Below are 19,054 nucleotides of genomic sequence, written 5' to 3' on the forward strand. Positions count from 1 at the left end.
TTCAAATGTAAGCCCCCCCCCCCCCCAAAAAAAAAAAAAAAACAACAACAAAAAAACATCACCACCAAGTTCAAATGGAAAACGAGGCATCTGCCTTTTGTGTGAATTGAGTAAACTGAATTTCATTTCTGGAAAGGGCAAAAGAAAAGTGAGGCCTCTCCACATCCACGACTGAAATCCCTCTGCAGAGACACAAACGATCATGAGTGCTTGTATTGTAATGTCACCAGTTGCCTAAATCTTCAACCTTTGCTCTATTTCTTTCTTTATTATTATTATTTTTTTTTTATCCCACTCACCCACTGTGAGGTCCAGCTGATTCCTCTCCCCCAAAGCTCGCAGCCTGTACAAGCAGCCACTCTGATAGTAGTATTGGAGGAACTGCACAAAACCTGCAGCGTTGTACAACATTGGGTAAATGAAGTATGGCATGCGGCCGGCTAAAGACCAGTTCAGTGCTGCTATATTGACTTTGGCTCAACGTGCATCTTGGACATGAATTAAAATCCTACAATTGTAGCACCCCCCCCCCAAAAAAAAACAACAAAAAAAACATCACCACTGGTTCCAGGCTTTTTATAAAGAAAAAAACCAAACGTAAAGTCTATAAACATACTAAAAGAGAGTGTAAAGAAATAAAAATTATTTTATAGAGAGTAATCGAAAAGTTCAAATGGAAAACGAGGCATCTGCCTTTTTTTTGTGTGAATTGAGTAAACTGAATTTCATTTCTGGTTTCAGGTTAATGCGAATCATTTTTACTGAGGGTATTATCGGTATTTAACATGTAAGAATATTTTCAAACTTTTATTCAGGTCCAAGGCCATTTTGATTTTGCTTTTATGTGCAAAACATTTTAATTGAATGATTACTTGCATACCGTTTTTACTAAAACACAGAGCTAAAAAAAAAAAAGAAAAAAAAAAGGAAAGGTCGCACTGTATGTTTTTTTTTTTTCTCCACACAATAACAACAACAGCAGCCAACCAGAGAGGACACTGTACAGAATGCCCTAAAATGTGGTGTTGAATCATTAACGCAGTCAAAAAAAAAACCGAAAAAAAAAAAAAAACACAACACTTACTCTGATAGATGGAGAAAGCCAGGAACTGATTTCGGAACCTCTGATACATGGGCCCCTCTGGCCTGTGACGAAATGTGATCACGACAAAGTCAAGTCAACACACGTCGTATGCAAAAGACACCTTTCCTAATACTTTGCAAGAAACTCTCTAAGGTTGAACATAATCAGTTCTTGGACCTCAGATTTCTTTGGATTTCACAACCCCCCCCCCCCATATGAAATTATGGAAATTGCCAGTCCCCCTCAAAAAAATTCTGAACCCTACAATCTACTCTCAGTACGATTCTTGAAGAGCATTTCACCCAGTATCCGTTTTATTATTGTTGACGTTCTTCGGGTAGTGTAGTGGTACACACTGATGCCTTGCATGGAAACAAATTGTACGACTGATAGAGGTTGCGCAGTATTCATAAAAAAAAAAAAAAAAACTCACCAGGTGAGCATGACACCAGACAGAAAGGTGGACACATAATGGTGAGACACCCACCAGCCTTTAATCCTGACGCACCCCCCCCCAAAAAAATAAAATTAGTTAGACGTTTCTCACGCTGCAAGAACAATCGAGTCGCATGGCATTGAACTAACCTGGACCCGTTGGTCATGAGGATGCTTTCCCTTATCGTCAATGTGCAATAGTACCACACCAGCAAAAAGTTGAAAATTTCATCTGTGACGCTGTCATAATCATTTGTCAAAAACATGTTATTTTTGGAACATGGAAGAACATAGAAATGGATTACAGGCAGAACTTCTTAAATACGTTGTCCGATGGAGAGATAAATCAACAAAATTCGGCTGTGTGTGTGTGTGGGGGGGGGGGGGGGGTTGAATGTCATTATTTTTGTTTTATGTTTTATGTGGTTAAAAAAATATATATATATGCAATAAAATTGGCCAATTTTTGCTGATGACAAAAAAGCTAATATTAGCTGATTAAACACTTTGAAGATAAAAAATAAATTGTTGTGTATAACAGGACCTTCACATCATTATCGATACTCAACACTGATGCTAAACATCGAAAGCATGTCATCCCTTGTACTCACCGATAGTTGAGGAAAAAGAGGCACGTGATGGCCCCCAACAAGAGGATAATGGTCATGTATAGCTTGAACTTTTCGTACTCGTCCTTGTAGGCGAACCTACATGAAATATCAAGGACAGAAGATGATTTACGCCAAGCTGCAACATCCAGCAGTGGGGAGGTGAGCGAGCGAGTGGGAGAAGTGAGGTTCGTACTTGGCCTGGTTGCTGAGGAGCGTCACGTTCACGTTGCCCAGGACCAAGTTCAGATACAATCTGACAGACAAAAAAAAAAAAGACCGCTTGAGTGACTTGATGGTTACCGCCGCTAAGGAGGTTTTCATCATTATGTGTGAAACGTCATAGACGGTTTAATGTATAGCATACATGAGGTGGTGTTATAAGACTAACCGATGGATATCTGAACACAAACGGTGCAGCAACTCATGGCAACACACACCACGAAACCGACAATAGTCACAGACATGCTTTTTTTCTCTTCCATAGATATTGCTGTATCTCGCCGAGTCTCTTACAGTAGTTGTGAGACTGTTATTCTTCATTTGTGTCTGCATTACTATAAAATACAGTGCCCTGGTGATGTCTAATTACCGGTATGTGATTGCTCTCTGTTTTTATGAAGTACAATATTATAGAGTACTAATTTTCTTCCTAAAAACACAAAATATTTTTTTGGTTGATCAAGGCACCACTGAATGGGAACCTTTTTTAAATAGAATTCTATTTTTACTTAAATTCAAAGATCCATCAATCTATTATCCTAGCCACTTATCCTGACGAGTGTCGCGGGCGTGTTGGAGCCTATCGCAGCTGTCGTCACCCTGAACTGGTGCCAGGTGACAATTTAGCGTGTTCAATTCATAGACGAGGTTGGCATTACATTTTGTTCCCTTGAATGAATGATGAATGTGGACAAATGTGTAAGCCTTGGCAAAGGTCCCGAAGGCACTGACCCGTTTTTCTTTGGTAAATATGCTTCCATGTCAAAGAATACGTTCTCTTTCTCTTTGATTTGGGTTTGGATGTCCGCGACCACTTGCTTCTGTTTTTCATCGCAGCCTTGCACGCATCTGCAAGAAAAACAGAAACACACACACACACACAAAATATACATGAGTGGTTTGATGGGCTTTCATTCACCTGGTCAACAAATTTTCTTACTTGGTTAAACTGCATTGGAGGTCTTTCAGACATTTCCTTTGTTTTCCGATGGCACTGCTGCATGTGAGCTGAAGATTGGTCAGCTCCTCCAGTTTTTGCCTGTACAGTTTGTGAGTTTCCTGTAATTGTACACAACGCACATTGCATTATTTTAGAACGTGGTGGGAAGGAATGTGGAGTTCAAGCCCACGACCACTCAGCTGTGATGCAGACCCTAACCACTTGTTAGATAAAGCCATTTAAAAAACCGGATGACGAATTGCATACTGCTTTCCATGAAATGAAATACCACCATGTCAATATCACTTGCATTCTCATTATGTTAATTGAGACTTTAACAGTTAGCATCCAAAGTACACTTGCTGCCAATTAGCAAGCTAACACGAGCTAGCTTGCGCGTGCTAATGATGCATTCAAAGACCGTGGAAGAATTTACGTTCGTGAAAGAAACAGGTAGGCTACCATATGTCATAAACTTAAACAACGTACAAAATAACTACGACTGCTACCATTAAGAAAATTAAAGCGTAATTATGTTGTATCATGTGGTTCTATTAGCATAGGAGCTCAAATAAAAACATTACACCGGCAATTAATTTCGCAGCTGCAATCGTCAGCCATGAAGTAGACAAACACCCGGCGACGATTTCAGCTAATTTCCCCGTGAGAACTTGCTCAAAAGTGGCTTTTAATGAGAATGAATGGCGAGCACCGGCTCAGAATAAGTGAGCACCTCCAGCTCAAGTGCAGTCGTAGCTGTCAGTGTCACCCACCGCACGATTCAGCGGCGTCTAACCCACCGAATAACGATAATATCTATATTGAGGAAAAAAGAGTGACCTGCAATTGTTGATACTCCTCGTCGATTTCCTTCCACTCCGCCTGGAACTTGGCTATGGACATGGTGCTAGTGTCCAGTAAAGAGGATGAGCAGCAGTGAGAAAGAAAAGGGGGGAGAGGGGGGGAGTGAGAGAGAGCGAAAGAAAGAGAGAAAGAGAGAGAGAAACTCCACATAGGATGACTGTCCACTCGGGCGCGCTTTCATTGGACAGTACTGCGCATGCACATATTGCAATGCAAGACGTTTTGCGCATGCGCACATCATGGTGTCACAAGAAACTCGTGTCATATAAATAAACTCACCTGAAAACAAAATCGTGACTAAAATACACACACCGACTTTAAAAAAATAGATATGAATCTATGTATTTAAAAAAAAAAACATAAAATTAGAACCAATTATTCACGCGATTCTGTTGCTAAGATACAATTAATCTCCTCTCGGTTCCAAACAAGCTTGCAGAGATTTTTCAGCGGGGAGAAAAGGGTTTATGAAGGTACAATTTGTTGTTGATTTGACTTATTCGGAGACAGAGAGCAGCTGTAGGTGGTGCGGTGAAATAATGATTTACACATATGCCTGACATTAATGAAGTTCTGCGTTCGAATTTGTTGAGTTTGCGTGTATTTCCCGTACTTTAGTGTTGTTTTCTCCGAAAAAAAAACATGCTTGTTCGGTTCATTGAGGACTGAATATTTTTCCTCGGTGTGGATGCTTTTCTATATTTGCCCTGCTAGTTGCCAGTCACCTTGCAAAAGTTAAAATATAAAACTTTATTGGATACTTGATTTAAAAAAAACTTATATTCTTCTTTATTCCAAAAGTAACGAAATTAGATTACAAGTTCCAGCTAGTTGAGATGAGTAGAGAATATAGACCAAAATTGCCGATTTCCGAACAAATCGGACCGTTATTATCAGATCAATGATGTTATTTCTGCAGCAAATTCTGTTTTGGTGCGAGGATGCCATTCCTGAAAGCAGCTCGAAGGACTCCGACACGTTCAGCCGTGCTGCAAAACAAATCAAACAAATGCGGAAAACATGCTTCTGTTTTCTCTGCCAACGGAGACGAATACACCGGCGAGTGGCTCAACAACAACAAGCACGGTGGGTGTAACACGTGACAGGAAGAAAAAAAAAATTAACAACACTGATGGACATTAATTGCTAATATTCAAGGGAGAGGAATTCAGGTGTGGAAGAAGTCCGGGGCCATTTACAACGGCGAGTGGAAGATGGGAAAACGTGACGGATACGGCACATATAGTGTACTTCTCCCTCACACGAAGACGTATGCAAAGAAGTACTGTGGTGAATGGAAAAATGGGAAAAAGCATGTACGTAATGCGTACTGTTATGATACAACAACATTATTAGGCCGTCTGTGACATAAGGGCAGAGTTTTTTTTTTCTTACTTTCAGTCCATTCATTGTTTTGTGAGGAAGTCCTAAAATACAGCGCTCTTCTTTTCTTAGGGTCACGGGATATACTTTTACAACAGTTGTTCAGCGTATGAGGGCCAGTGGAGCGAGGACCAGCGTAGTGGTTTTGGACGAATGCTCTTTGAAAACGGAGATGTCTACGAGGGAGAGTGGATGAAGGATAACGAGCATGGGCTCGGTCTCTGTCGCTATGGTAACACTGCTATTGCTTCATTTTTCTTCCATGAAAAAATGCAAGGGACATCGAAAGTGGAACATCCCAAAAGTGGCACCATATAGGGAAGAGGAAAAGTGTGGGGATAACCGTAGAACAAGAAATGGAACAAAATGCGACATTGGCACATTCATAATATACTGATGAGCTTCAGTACACACACACACACACACACACATTGATACCTGCTATAGCTATAAATCACCACAAGGGGGGAGTATCAGTCTTCCTGGCTGGTCTGGCGGATTGTGTTTCACTTTGGAGGTTCCACAGCACATCCTAAGGTGAAGATCACATCTTTCCAATTTTGACTCCCGTCCGTCTGTCTCAAGCAAACGGGAACTGGTACGAAGGTTCCTGGAGAGACGGCAAGAAATGCGGGAATGGAAAGTTTTACTACTGTGACAAAGGGCAGCTGTACGAGGGCCTCTGGGTGCGAGGGGAACCCAAATGCGGAACCCTGGAGGACTGTGGGGGAGACCACGAACACTGTCCAATTCCACAGGTACGTTGGGGACAAAAATGTCACAACTGACTTGTAGTATGCACTACTTCTTGATCCAGGGGGAAATTTCACAGTACACTTAGATACAATTGGTGTAATCTTACAAAGTAACGTTTAACCCTTGTAATCTGAATGTACACCATTTTTTTCCTCATAGGTAATGCTAGTGGATGTGCAGATGGTTCTACAAGAAGCCCAGTTGGTTCACCTTGATTGATGAATTCTACTCATTTGTATGTCTTCTCATCTAGTGATAATTATAAAAGCCACCGAAGCCATCAGGCACGTACCACGGGTGCTTTATTATTTCTTGGTGCTCAAAATCAACTGTAAGACATTTACAGTACATTGGTCACACTCACAGTATTACAGTTTCTCATTCAAGACACATGCCACTTTCTTTCATCTTGGGTATTAAAAAAATAAATTAATTAAATCTCACTGCATGCAGGAGTCCAGTGTACAAAGTGGGGCTCACTCCCAAGAGGTAAAGGTACCTTTTTTTTTTTTTTTGCGTTAAATTCAGTCAAGTGATCAAAATGATGACATTTTAAATCAAAGTAATTACCACAAATGATAATTGATAAAACAGCAGGCAAGACACAAGAGGGCTCAAGTGAAAAAAAAAAAAATCACATTGACAGTTAAGACTTTTGTGATTTCAAGTTTCATGCGATATGCCGTCTTTACATCGTTCAAATAATAGCAAAATAAACATCACAATTCACTCGGGAGGTAATGACGTTTTTTGGAGAGGAACGAAAATGTCACAAGTTGGGTACACACATACTGATCATCGAGCCAAATTTGAGTATATTTAAATGGTAAACCATACACACAATAGGCACAGTAAAGCACAGCAGGTGCTGTTTTTTTTTTTTTTTTTTTTTAATCCATGACCTCCTGACTGCTTTCTCACATACATCTTAAGGGAAATGTGAGCTTGGCGAATGCAAAATGGACTCGCCTCTATTGTCCAGCTGGTTCTGCAGCCTGGTGAGGTTGGAGAGCTCCTCCAGCTCCTGGAACTGTCGGTCTGTCTTGTGGCTGACCAGCGAGCGGTAGAAATGGACGGCAAACACGATAAACACCAATCCGAAGGGGACCATGATGGACGTGGAGGTGATGGCGGCGGCCACGCCCGCAGACACCGTGTTGTTGCCGGCTTTGCTGGGTTTGACGGGCAAAAACTTGACCCAGCAGAGGAGCACCACCTCAGCCAGAAAGAGGAGTGTCCCGATGACAGTGGAGAAGGCCCAGGCCAACTCGATGTGGCGGTGCATGCGCTCGTGTGGCGACTCGCTCACCGAATTGATGTTGTGCACGTTGCTGACCGCCTCGATGTTGGGCAGGATGCATGTGCTGACCATCAGAGCGAAAAGGTGCACGGCCACCAGTACGGTGGTGCACGCGCTGAAGGCGATCAGCAGGGTGGGAGGATAGGGGTAGTTGTTGTCCAGCTGTACTTCCACCATGGCCACCTGAACATATAGACAGAACCCAAGTGAGCCTGGGGAAACTTCAGAATGTGATGCAAATCACATCTCTTTTTTTAGGGTTGTTAAAAAAAATGGTGGTGGGACTCAAAGTGGGCGTGTTGCCCATCCCTGGTCTATAACTGGTCTATAGTAGCTGAAAAGTTTCAGTCTTAAATTTACCATCTACATTGGTCTATTTTCCCTGACATTTTCCAGAGACAGGGGATTTTATAAGATTACTGCAAGGATAAAAGAAACATTAACTATGAACTTGTAAATAGATTTGATGCATTTTGTGACTAAGCATGACAATGACAACATTTTGTTTCAGAATTGAATCGGTAAATGAACACTATTGTGTGATCTGTAAGGCATTTAAGACATCACCATAGCGAATCCGGAGAGCAGAGCGGAGGTTCGGCTGGAAGCTTTGAGTTTAGCCCGGCTCAGGTAGAGCTTCCTCCAGGACAAAGCTTGCAGGGAATGCTCGCTGATGCTCATATTGCGCATTGAGAACACAGCACACAACCGGCTCGTTACTCTTCCGAACAGCAGTTAACGAGGAGCAAACTCCATCTAGCTGGGACAGAAATAAACATTGGCTAATTGCTCATTACAGGAACGTTGTTTTCTGTCAGCTCTCTCGTGCCGCTCTATGGCTGTACTTTACCCACAAGTCTTTGCGAACATCGAAGGCGACATCTACGATAGAACTGTTATTTGTAAAAAAAAATTTTGGGTGGGGGGCAGGGGTGCAATTCACAACGTTATTGCGAAACATAATGGTGAAAAAGTTAATGAAACGGTGAAAAACAGATTTCTTGTCGTTTTCTGTCGGAGGCAATCAGTGTCACCTGACTCTCGCATCCTCACTCAGCCAATAGAAGGCACGCTTACACTATCCCGGAAGTATCTCCTCACTCAGCCAATAGATAGACCGCTCGCACTATCCCGGAATTATCTCCTGCCGCCAGCATATATACAGTACAGTACTGTATTATCATCCATTTTCCGATCCGCTTATCCCCACAAGGTTCGCGGCATATATATATATATATATGTAGAGAGAGAGAGAGAGAGAGAGAGAGAGAGAGAGAGAGAGAGAGAGAGAGAGAGAGAGAGAGAGAGAGAGAGAGAGAGAGAGAGAGAGAGAGAGAGAGAGAGAGAGAAAGTGTGAGAATTTCTTTTGTGTACATTTCATATTAAAGGGAGCCTGAGTCATCCTGCACGGTGTCTCATTTATTTGGCATTTGATTAGACGTACAGTACATCTAGTTGAGAAAAAACGCCTGCTATACAAACAAGAGCATTGCTTCATTTCAAGGCTACCAAAGAATCAAAACAAAATACATTAAAAAGGAAGAAAAATAAAAACTCAATCAAATCAAAGAAGGGGGGAAAACTACGCTGCTCGCATCCAGGGTGGTGTTGGAAAACAGGAAAAACTATCCCAGCATGCCTGCAGAAGTAGCAACACATGTAACATTGTGGGAGCGCGGGGTTGGAAAAGAAAGACTTTATAATTTATTCACTAAACACTAATTTGTGGCCACAAATTATCTATAAAGTGCACACAAAATACAAAAGTACTGTAATGATCATTCCTGGACATTTAGGTAAGCAAAATGAGAGCACCCTCATTACAAAGAAGAGGATGTGCAGTTCATAGTCCGGGCACGATCCATTTGTTTACCCAGATGTGCCAGTTGTTCACGGTAGTCAAGAAAGTCGTGTTTTGGGTCCATGATACTTTTTCATGGTTACAAATTTAAATGTAGTAATTTTGTGTGTCCCCCAATTCATGTCTGGGGCTCGGTACAAAAAATTAGACTTCAAAGAACATAAATAAAAAGAACATGCACTGCAGGTCGACAAAAAAAGAAAACACATGCACTCCACTAAGGGATTGTCACGGCCCAAAACTAAATGGTGTGGAAAACAAGCACATCACCAGAAATGGATGATGGGCAGATGATTGTCGACCCCCCCGACCTCCACACCCAAAAAAAAAGATGAAGATCGAGCAAGCGAGAGGAAGTTGGGTGGTTAAAAAAAAATCTGATTTGGGGGAATTAAACGTCGTTTGCACAAAAGTTGGATAATTGCCCGAAAAAAAGTCATTTTACCACAAAAATTCATATAATGGGTGGAAAAATACAATTTGATGTGTAAATATTTGTAATGCAGTTGTAATTTCAACACAAAAAAATATGGGGAATAAACTTGTCCTTTTTGTGGGGGGGAAATATTGTGTATGGTTAACAAAATGATAGTTCATACCCACAATAAAAACATATTTGAAAATGTCATTATATGGTAATTCATCATCTATCTTTTTTTTTTTAATGTGGAAAAAAAAGTTCACATTTTTCCAGAATGAGGTGATGATTTTACATGGGGACCAACAGGGAGATGATTGTTGACCCAAAAGTGTCCATCAGGAAGAAGGTGGGGGAAATTTTGTCTGAATGATGAGTTGGGTAGAATTCAATATTTTCATTTTCACGATGCGTTCAGGTTCCATCTACATCAACCATTCATTTGTCGAAAACCATAGAAAAGGACGCGTAAATTATACGTACCGTGTTGCAAAATCCATACAGTGTAAGATAGAATGGAGTCGAAGCAGGAGCACGATGGCGTAAGCTCGGGTGAGATGTTCACCTACCCAAGTGGCTTATTTACATCCTGGAGGCGGGACTTGGGGGTGTGTGGACCAATGAGATCAGTAAAAATGCAGCCTTAAATTAGTGTTCTTTATACACAAACAGTCCTGTCTGTCTGTCTGTCTTAGACGGCCGTGCTGAGGCAGGACGGCGAGGCACAGTCGGACGGCGTGGCGGTGCCCAGGGCGGCCGGGCCGTCCGTGGTGGGGGTGTCGGGTCCCACCAGGAGCGTGCTGCTGTCTACCGAGTCCTCCCGGGCCTGGGAGACCGTCGCAGGGCTTGAGGCGGCAGGGGCGTCGAGGGCCTGCTGTAGCCCGTCCACCGCAGTGGTCACGTGGTGGCCCGGCAACACTGGAATGCCGCTGTGTCCTATGGGGGGCAGGCACATGTTAAGGGCGGTCCCCATGGCACCATCTTAAGCCTCTTCATTTAATTGTCGACCTGTTTTAACTTGCAAAAATGGCAGAAATTCTTCAAACACCCTTGTTTTGAATACATCCGTATCCTGATGAAAATGTCTTTTGCAATGTCAACAACACAAAACCCCCTAATCTCAACCAGTGGAACCCCATTAAGATCAGAAAACACCTCAGACTGGATTTGCCCAAAATAGCCAACTATCCTGCTTTTTGATTATAGGCATGTCTATCACTTTTTCGTACATCCTGTTATGGTACACATGTCTAAACAAGTTTTGTGTTGATTTGTGAAGCTGGTGTCACGGGATAATTTTGCAAGAATGGCCAAATGGTAAAAATGGTGCTGAGTGTTATTGAACAGATTTGAGTCAATAACCAAATTCAACCTAAAGTAGCAACTTCAAATCAAACAGTGGACTTTTTGTTTCATTTCAGTCACGAGTCCTTGAGACATTTTCAAAAATGACGCGTGTTGGGGGCTAATTCCTGGCTAAAACGACCAGAAAATGGCCAACTTCCTGGTCAATTTTGAGACTGGATTCTTGAGACTTTTGAAATAATTTGAAGTTGGTGTGTCACGTTTCGCCCGAGACTACTTATGTAAGACTCCATGCAAAAATGCATGAAGCCAAGTCAACAACAAGTTTGAGTATGTTGACTGTTGCTTTTTTGTGTGGTCTTACTGAGGTCCACGTAGAGGAGGCTGTCGGGGTTGATGGAGGCCTCGTAGGGAGGCGGGGGGTCGTCGGGGTGCTGGATGTCAGGGTACTTGTAAGCGGCGTAGGGCGGCGGGGGCTCCTGGAAGTGGAAGGCGCCTCCTTCGCCGTCATCGGACAGATGCAGCGGCGTGAGCCCCGTCCCGAATGCGTCTGGGCCGTAGTCGAAGCCCGGGACGCGTCTGCCCAGGTTGAAGTGATGCACTGTCAAATACACACACATATTACATTCAAGCAAAAGTTTATGATGAGTGTAACATGATCAATGCTAATTTCAGCAGGTCTATGGCATTTCACGTTATGTCAGTAACGACAACGCAAATTTCTTTATGTTATATTAATTTCTATGAATGCAGGTACTACACATGCATGTTTTAGTGCTCACAGTTTCCTCCGATGAGCGTTTCGATGCGCTCACGTCGTCGCTGTCGAAGGCGATGCACCATGAAGAGCAGCAGGGACAGGATAAGGAAGGACGAGATGCAGCTGACGATCAGACGCATGCCGCTGGCCATAGAGTCAAACAGGCTGTTTCCATCTGAGACCAACAGGGAGCATTACAACACAAAGAAAATCCTTGCAAGCCTGATTAAGTTATTTAAAAGCAAAATCAAACATAATTATAATGTAACAATGTTTTGCCCAACTTGTGCTGCGTTACCTGGATCGAGACAGGTGAACTTGCAGCACTCCTTGGGGTCCTTGCGGAAGTGCTGGCACCCCTGCGGCCTCTCGCAGAGCGCGGCCACGCACATCTCGGGCTCGCCGTCGTGACACGTGCAGCTCAGGCACGGGTCGTCGCCTTTGGGTGTGAAGTAGTAGCCCTCGCCCACCACGTTATCCTTGATGTCCACGCACGTTTGCTCTGTGGCAAAACAAAAAAAGTCGTGATGTTAAGAGGCGTGTCCAGGCTTCGAAGCGTGTTTCGCATTATGAAGCACTCTGAGCGCTCTGCTCATGGTGTTATTTTTTTTTTGTTTTTGCCAAGTTACGTACTGCGTTTGCAGAGGAAGGGAAACTCCTTGTAGCAGTTCTCGGCATGCCAGCTGTGCAGGCCGCGCTCGTTCATGCTCTTCAGCTGGAAACGCTGCAGCTGGGCGCAGAAAACATTGTCCTGATTGGCCTCACCCAGGTTGGGGAGGCCGTCGGGCGGTAGGAACACCTGCACGGGGCCTGGAAAATAAATCAATCAATCAATAACAAATACACTGGCTTTTGTTAGAAACTGGGCAAAAGAGAGGACCTTTTGTTCAATAGTTCTGGACAGAAAGTATTTTCATTAGAATCAAAATATTTGTTGGAAACTTAATGACGCAAGTAGCTCACTAATTGTAATGTCAATAATTCTCCATAATACCATTTTAGAAAATGAGAGTGAATAATTTATGTCAGCTTTTTTGGGGGGCCTGGTCCATGTGTCTGATTTCAAAGTCAAAAGTTGAACAAGCGGGTGTTCCCATTACCGTTATAAACCACCTCCCAGTGGCCCTCCACAGAGTGGTTCTGGTTGGTGATCACATACTGGTAGCCCACCCAGAACCTGCAGGACAAACACATGCAACTTACGCTTTGGCAACCGACATTTGGTTGGACTTTTGACATGACGGGGGTATCAAAATGGGTATATGGTGCCAGTCGCCGGTCTCTTTTAATACCTGGCAGAGGCAGCCAATGCTCGCAGAAGCGATAGTTGACAAACAAGCAGTGACATGGTACAGAGGAAAAGGAAAGCATGGTTGCCCTGGCTAGCATTAGCGCTTCTGTACACAACTCTGCCTCATTAATAATTGAGAGAAAAAAAAGAGTTACGAGTGCCTATGGATCAACGTGAACTGAACCGAAACAGTCGAACAACCCCCCTCGCAAAAAAAAAAGCGTGTTGGTGTGCGAGTGCCGACTTTTACAGCGGCGAACGACACACTCGGGAGATGGAAGAAGCAGCACGAAAAAATGTTGATGATGCGTGTAACCAAAGACGCATGTAAATGACCATTTATCGAGTCCGGACAAGAAATATCGTGTCCATTTTATCCACAGGACGATAAGTGATTGTAGCAATTATGGCGACAGGCCTAATTACAATGACAACATTTTTTTCTTGTCCGCCACTCACTTGCACTGGTCTCTGAGCTTGCACACTTCGTCGTCGAAGTCCACCTCGATCTTGAGGATGAACTGCAGCTCCTCGTCGGTGACGAAGGTGGCCAGGGAACCGTCCACCTTCTGGCACGTGTCGGCCGCCTGCCCGTAGTTCTCGTTGTGGAAACAAAAGGGACACTCACTATTGAAGCGCACAGGCTGAGCCACGCCAATGACATCCTCCACGTGGTCGTAACCCCGGCCGAAACGAAACCGTTCTTCCTTTATGGCTGCAAAGCAAACAAATAAAAAAATGTTTTGTGTTCAATCAGCCTGCTGTGCATGGTTTTGGAATGTAGGAGGAAAACGGAGTACACCAAACAGTGAAACACCAAACCTCACTTGTGAAACAGCGAATGCGAGAAAGTACTCACGGGGACAGTCCATTTCATCGCTCTGGTCCTCACAGGCCGTCCAGCCGTCACACTGCCAGGATATGGGGATACATTGCATCTTCCCACTGCGGCAGGCAAACTGCCCGGGGCTGCAGCGCTGCTCTGAAACACACACACACAAAAAAAAAATCACGTGAGCACAACTGAAGGAAATACTCCACTTGAAGACCAGTGGTGCGGAAAATTCGATGGTAAATGCCATGTCGAAATAAAAGTGAAAAGGCAGAATGGAAAAAATAAATTCATAAAAAAAAAAAAAAAAAAAAAAATCAAGCCTGAAGCAATCATGGGGCTCTCGAGTTCTATGGCGAGTCATCAAACTTTGCTGCCATGCTCCTCCGCCCAGAGCAAATGATCAAAATATGAGCAATTCACAATTTTATGTAATTCATCTCTGAGCGGTTTGTCATTTTAGCACCCCTGGACACGGCAAAATGGATTCTTGAAAGCAAAATGGCAGACTTCACGTTTTTTTTTTTTTTTTGTGGTCTACTCATGATCTACACGCCGAGCAAATTTCATGTTGGAACGTGATACTGTATTGGCTTCCGGAGCTGATTTGTCAAGGAATTTTAAGAGCCGCTATTGAGCCAATTTTCAAAGGGTGTGACCATGACGGCAACAATAAGCCCAAAATCAGCACTGCAAAAAATGGCAGACTTCCTGTGTCTTTTTTTGGGGAAAAGTTTCTTCAGACTTTTTTTTTTGTCAGCCTCCTCGTGATAGAGAAGCCTATGAAATTGAATTTGATCATGTGACAATGGCTTTGGGGGATACATTTCCAAAGAGCGACCTGAAAAAATAAATCTCGACAAGTAAGCAGTAAACAGAAAGTAAAAGCAACAACAACCATATTTTGACAAGAGAAGTGCCTCTCCAACGCTTTTGTGGTGTTATCGCCGCAGCGGTGTGGGGGAGGAAGCCGTTGTACAAGGCATGTGGTCATAAACAAAGCGAGACAACAAACTTGTTGAATAATTTGAACAAGAAGCACCCAAGTGGGAAGCATCAAAATGTGAGCAGAGCTTGCACAGCCGACTCAACTCAAATGTAGTTTGAGGCACTTGAAAGCAACCACCGCTGCAGACAAAATTGCTCATCCTTGGGATATGTTGACAGAAGTAGGATCGATTAGTCAAGCAATTTATCCCGCTGGGTCATCGGTTACGATGTATCGGTCGCCGCCGCAAGTTCCCATCACATTAGTCCATGGAGACAAAGGAACACGGCAAAATCTTGTGATAAAGCGGAAAAATCGGCACCCTAAATTTAGACGCGTGATTGAAAAACCTGTCAGACAGTGCGAAACGCCAGTTTTACTGACTAAAGGCGACTACGCGCTAACTACGCTAAATGATGTTTTTTTTTTTTTTTTTGCTTGCTTGCTTACCTGACAATAATCTTGCCAGTGCTAGCCGGGCACCTGAAACAAACAGAAACAGTTGAGTCAACTAACAAGCAACTACCTAACACTGACTTACTGTGCGTTGATCGGGTTATTAGTCTACACTCACGATCTTCAGCCACAATAATTAAATGAAAGTAAGAAAAGTAAAACTTCCCTGACGGCGCCAAACAAAATCGAGCAAAACGACTCCATTGGAAGCGCATATTGGGCTAAGCCAGGGGCCATTTTAGCAGCTCGTTTCCACATAAGGGCCAATATTAAAATATAATCATTAATATACAAAATGCAGTTGCTTCATCTTGTCAAGAATGCAGTTGCTTGGTCGTTTCAGCGATAGAACGCCACATGGCCCAACGCAGAAAACAGATGAGCTGTGATTGGTCGTCACCCGAACCCTGACGACTGTGACATCATTTTCAGTGGACAGTAAGTGGCAAAATGGCCGCCCCATGAGATGGGATAAAAATGTCTGGATTCTGTTGCTTAATGGGTCAATGTTGAATTCTCGTTGTTTTAGGCGATAGTTTCGTTTGATTGTAAACCACAACTGGGGAGTTGTGACGAATTGTGGATTCGACTTGTGTCTTGCGTAGCTGCTTCGGAGGAGAACAGTTTCCTTTGTGCCGAACTGTGCCCACGTACTGGTAACCAAAAACACAGTATCATTTCATTCCTCAAGCAAGATCCCACAGCAGATCTTTCGCCAGGTGCCTTTCAATTGGCTCACTTCCACTGCGGCCAACTTGCCAGCACAAGAAATCAGGTCATCAAAACACCATTCAAAAGTGCGTTTCTCTCTCGCCAGGCGGGTCGAGTTTCATTCTCAGCTTCCTGTGCTCAACCGGAGCTTCTTCAACGGCGAGCTTAACACTTAATGCCCGCCAACACCTCGGCGGTGCCAAAAGACACTTTTGGAGGGTCCGCTAAAGAGCACCCATGCGTCACTGCGGCTTGGTTAGCGCTAAGTGGATTGAGGGTGCATTAGCGAGCAGGCGTCGATTACCTTGGCAAAAAGCTGGTCACCGTAATGAAGAACATTTTGGACCGCAGTGGCCTTATAACTATGTTGGGAAGAAAAAAAAAAAGACTAAAAAAATCAGAGAATGTTATTTTGTGAATAGGGAACTCGCCACTCACAATACAATGCAGGGACTTCTATACAATGGTACCTCATTTTAAGAATGAACCGACAGTATCACAGACTGCCACACTGCCTGTATACTGCAAAAACCTATTAAAAAAATAAAAGAAAAGAGCTAATAAAAAACGTCTATCTCAGAGAGGTGCAAACTGTGAACGATGAACATTGTATATTCATCTTCACTGACTCATCGTTTCCACACAAACTAACCCAACCACGATTTAACCAAACCACTTTTGAGCTCATTTTGGAGCTCAAGAGCGCTCCCCACAAATCTCTTCACGACTTAAGATTTAGGGCCAGCAAAGACGTCTTGAGCAACTTTTCCACGACAGTGACCGACAACCTGGCATTCAACTCAACTTGTGAACAAAAAAAGACAAAGGTTTGCAAAACACGGATGTGCAAGGTGGCATGACTTTTTGGAGTGTGGGCGTGACCCAGATTCAAATCAGAGTGTGACAAATGTCACTTAAAATACACAAAAACAAACAGCGTGGACTTGGTGCCAAGGTCGTCGGTTCTGACGAACAAACAAAAAAACATTCGCCGAAGCACCCGCAAAACATGACCCAACTATAGATATAGACTTGGAGTGGGCAAACTCAATTTTTGTCATTTTTAAGTTCATTGTAGAACACTGATATGAATGAAGATTGAATTGCGATTGTGACAGACGGGGGGCAGTCCTGGCTAGCCTAAAATCCGACATTTGGAACCCTCATTCGGTCTTGAAAGCATATTTTGAAACCGCTTTCTCAAGCCTAATCATTGCTAGTCAATAAGACGCGTGTGTGGTGCAGTGTTGTGCAAAACTGACTCGTTTTCGCTATTTTTCCGTTTTGCCTCTTACGTGTGATCACATCACGCTGGTCCGTTTTGCACTCCTTTCAGAAAAATTAGCTCTGCCTTGTCAAAAATGTGTTTTCTGCATCTACTTTTAGATACGATGCACACTGGAATCTCCTCTGTTGCCTTGTTTTCATGCAGTATTTCGGCGTTGACACGGCGGGGTAGTTCATCTTTGGCCACTCCAAAAGTGTTGAAAGCCAGCTGGCGTATTTTTGTCAACCTATGACAAATACTTTTGAGGGTTTTGAGGCATGGGGATGAAGTAACATCAAGAACATGATATGTTGCCCAGATTGGTGCCGCTTAAACTTGAAAGGGAGAGACGCAGGAGGAACTGTCCACCGGGATAAACCAGCCGTCCGTTGCCAGCGATGGTGCGGGAATCTCCGGTAGCCAAACAAACAACAGGCGGATGGGGGGGTCGCACTGCAGAGATGGCTATTCGGGCAATAATCGTAGCCCTTCTCTATGCAAGCTCAACTCAAAATGCTTCTCTTTGCTTCGGTCCCTACAAAGCCGCACACCGCTTCGCACAGACACTCGATCACAGGCCATTCAATTATTTTGAATTAGAAAGAAGACGACAAAATCTCAGAACTGCCTTTATGCTTAACATATTGACAAAATTTCAGCTCTTTCTGTTAACATGAATTATTTCCTAGTATACACCAACATTTTTTTAAATCAGTCTTGCCAATATTTACATGCTGGAGGTTGAGATCAAAGGAGATGAAGGCGTTTTGATGCAGTACCGTGAATCTTCCATGCAAATTAAGAGTTAGCTTAAAGCTAACTCAACAGAGGCTAAAAGTGCTTCACGACATTCGATTCGTACTTACACTAAAATATTGAGAGATATCATAACGTCCCAATAAAACTGCTATAAAAGTTCGAAATATAAGAGAAACAAGCGGTTACGGTCAGAGAAAAGCCGTTTGCAGTTTGGTCCAGCCACGCCACCGCCGCATAGACATCCCGCAGCGGGGTAGAAAAATCACTCGAGCCCGCGGCTCGGATAGGCCTCCCCGCCGTGAACCAGTTTCTACCTCTTTTCCAGCCGGGTTGAATTTAACTCGAAGCCGCTTACCTGGCCGCGGCGGGTCCGTCAACGTGAGGACAAAGAGCAGAGAGAAGAGGACGAAACTGCCGCTGTCAGCCTTTGGCAACATTTATCCTCCATTCATAGTCATTCCTTTACCCAGAAATGTAAACCATATACAGGAGGGAAGAGCGGAGCTGTTGCGGCGGTCGTCGTCCGACCTCGTCCGATATTTATCCAGTTAAACGGTCGCCTCGACGCTGGCCCATCTTGGTGGTTCCGCAGTCAAATGGGAGGTGGCGACGAAAGTAAACGTTGAACGACCATAGTCCTTTAAACTGCAGTGAGGTGGAGGGCGGCGAACATTTGCGTTTGGTTTTGTTGCACATCCAGTCGGCCGTCCTCTCATCAAGATGGCCGCCTCATCCCATCACAACAATCCCAAACACGCAACATCGAGCGGACCAGCCCGGGCTGAGATTCGACTCCGACGTTCGACTCCGACGT

General features: G+C 43.7%; 4 protein-coding genes across 5 annotated transcripts in view; 1 reads left to right on the forward strand and 3 right to left on the reverse strand.

The window, feature by feature from the left end:
• Positions 1-4,342, reverse strand: part of tmem120b (transmembrane protein 120B) — a 7,141-nt gene extending 2,799 nt beyond the window's left edge. Inside the window, exons 1-10 of one of the 2 annotated variants that reach the window (XM_019872227.1) lie at positions 4,130-4,342; positions 3,290-3,408; positions 3,082-3,198; positions 2,324-2,383; positions 2,131-2,226; positions 1,670-1,759; positions 1,518-1,583; positions 1,085-1,146; positions 300-392; positions 134-182 (exon numbers count right to left, since the gene is read on the reverse strand). In XM_019872227.1, the coding sequence (XP_019727786.1) occupies positions 134-182; positions 300-392; positions 1,085-1,146; positions 1,518-1,583; positions 1,670-1,759; positions 2,131-2,226; positions 2,324-2,383; positions 3,082-3,198; positions 3,290-3,408; positions 4,130-4,303 (926 nt within the window). In that variant the 5' untranslated portion in view covers positions 4,304-4,342. Of the gene's footprint in view, positions 1-131; positions 183-299; positions 393-1,084; positions 1,147-1,517; positions 1,584-1,669; positions 1,760-2,130; positions 2,227-2,323; positions 2,384-3,081; positions 3,199-3,289; positions 3,409-4,129 lie in introns of both variants that reach the window. The other variant, XM_019872226.1, reaches the window with a different exon arrangement.
• Positions 4,343-4,544: 202 nt separating this feature from the next.
• On the forward strand, positions 4,545-6,675 carry morn3 (MORN repeat containing 3). Its single transcript, XM_019872228.1, has 6 exons — positions 4,545-4,626; positions 5,073-5,239; positions 5,312-5,469; positions 5,609-5,768; positions 6,122-6,294; positions 6,452-6,675. Exons 2-6 carry the CDS (start codon positions 5,095-5,097, stop codon positions 6,509-6,511), a joined length of 696 nt encoding a protein of 231 aa, XP_019727787.1. The 5' UTR covers positions 4,545-4,626; positions 5,073-5,094; the 3' UTR covers positions 6,512-6,675.
• Positions 6,580-8,499, reverse strand: orai1b (ORAI calcium release-activated calcium modulator 1b). The gene is made up of 2 exons (XM_019872230.1): positions 8,160-8,499; positions 6,580-7,775 (listed from the first exon to the last, which is right to left on the reverse strand). Exons 1-2 carry the CDS (start codon positions 8,280-8,282, stop codon positions 7,221-7,223), a joined length of 678 nt encoding a protein of 225 aa, XP_019727789.1. The 5' UTR covers positions 8,283-8,499; the 3' UTR covers positions 6,580-7,220.
• Positions 8,500-8,996: 497 nt separating this feature from the next.
• Positions 8,997-19,020, reverse strand: dgcr2 (DiGeorge syndrome critical region gene 2). Its single transcript, XM_019872147.1, has 10 exons — positions 18,596-19,020; positions 15,498-15,530; positions 14,087-14,209; positions 13,687-13,942; positions 13,037-13,113; positions 12,570-12,746; positions 12,235-12,438; positions 11,959-12,111; positions 11,541-11,777; positions 8,997-10,807 (listed from the first exon to the last, which is right to left on the reverse strand). The coding sequence occupies exons 1-10, from the start codon at positions 18,675-18,677 to the stop codon at positions 10,563-10,565; spliced, it is 1,587 nt and encodes a 528-aa protein (XP_019727706.1). The 5' UTR covers positions 18,678-19,020; the 3' UTR covers positions 8,997-10,562.
• Positions 19,021-19,054: the final 34 nt, after the last annotated feature.

Source organism: Hippocampus comes, unplaced genomic scaffold, assembly GCF_001891065.2.
Source record: "Hippocampus comes isolate QL1 unplaced genomic scaffold, H_comes_QL1_v1.1 scaffold260, whole genome shotgun sequence".
In the NCBI taxonomy this organism is placed as follows: Eukaryota; Metazoa; Chordata; class Actinopteri; order Syngnathiformes; family Syngnathidae; genus Hippocampus; species Hippocampus comes.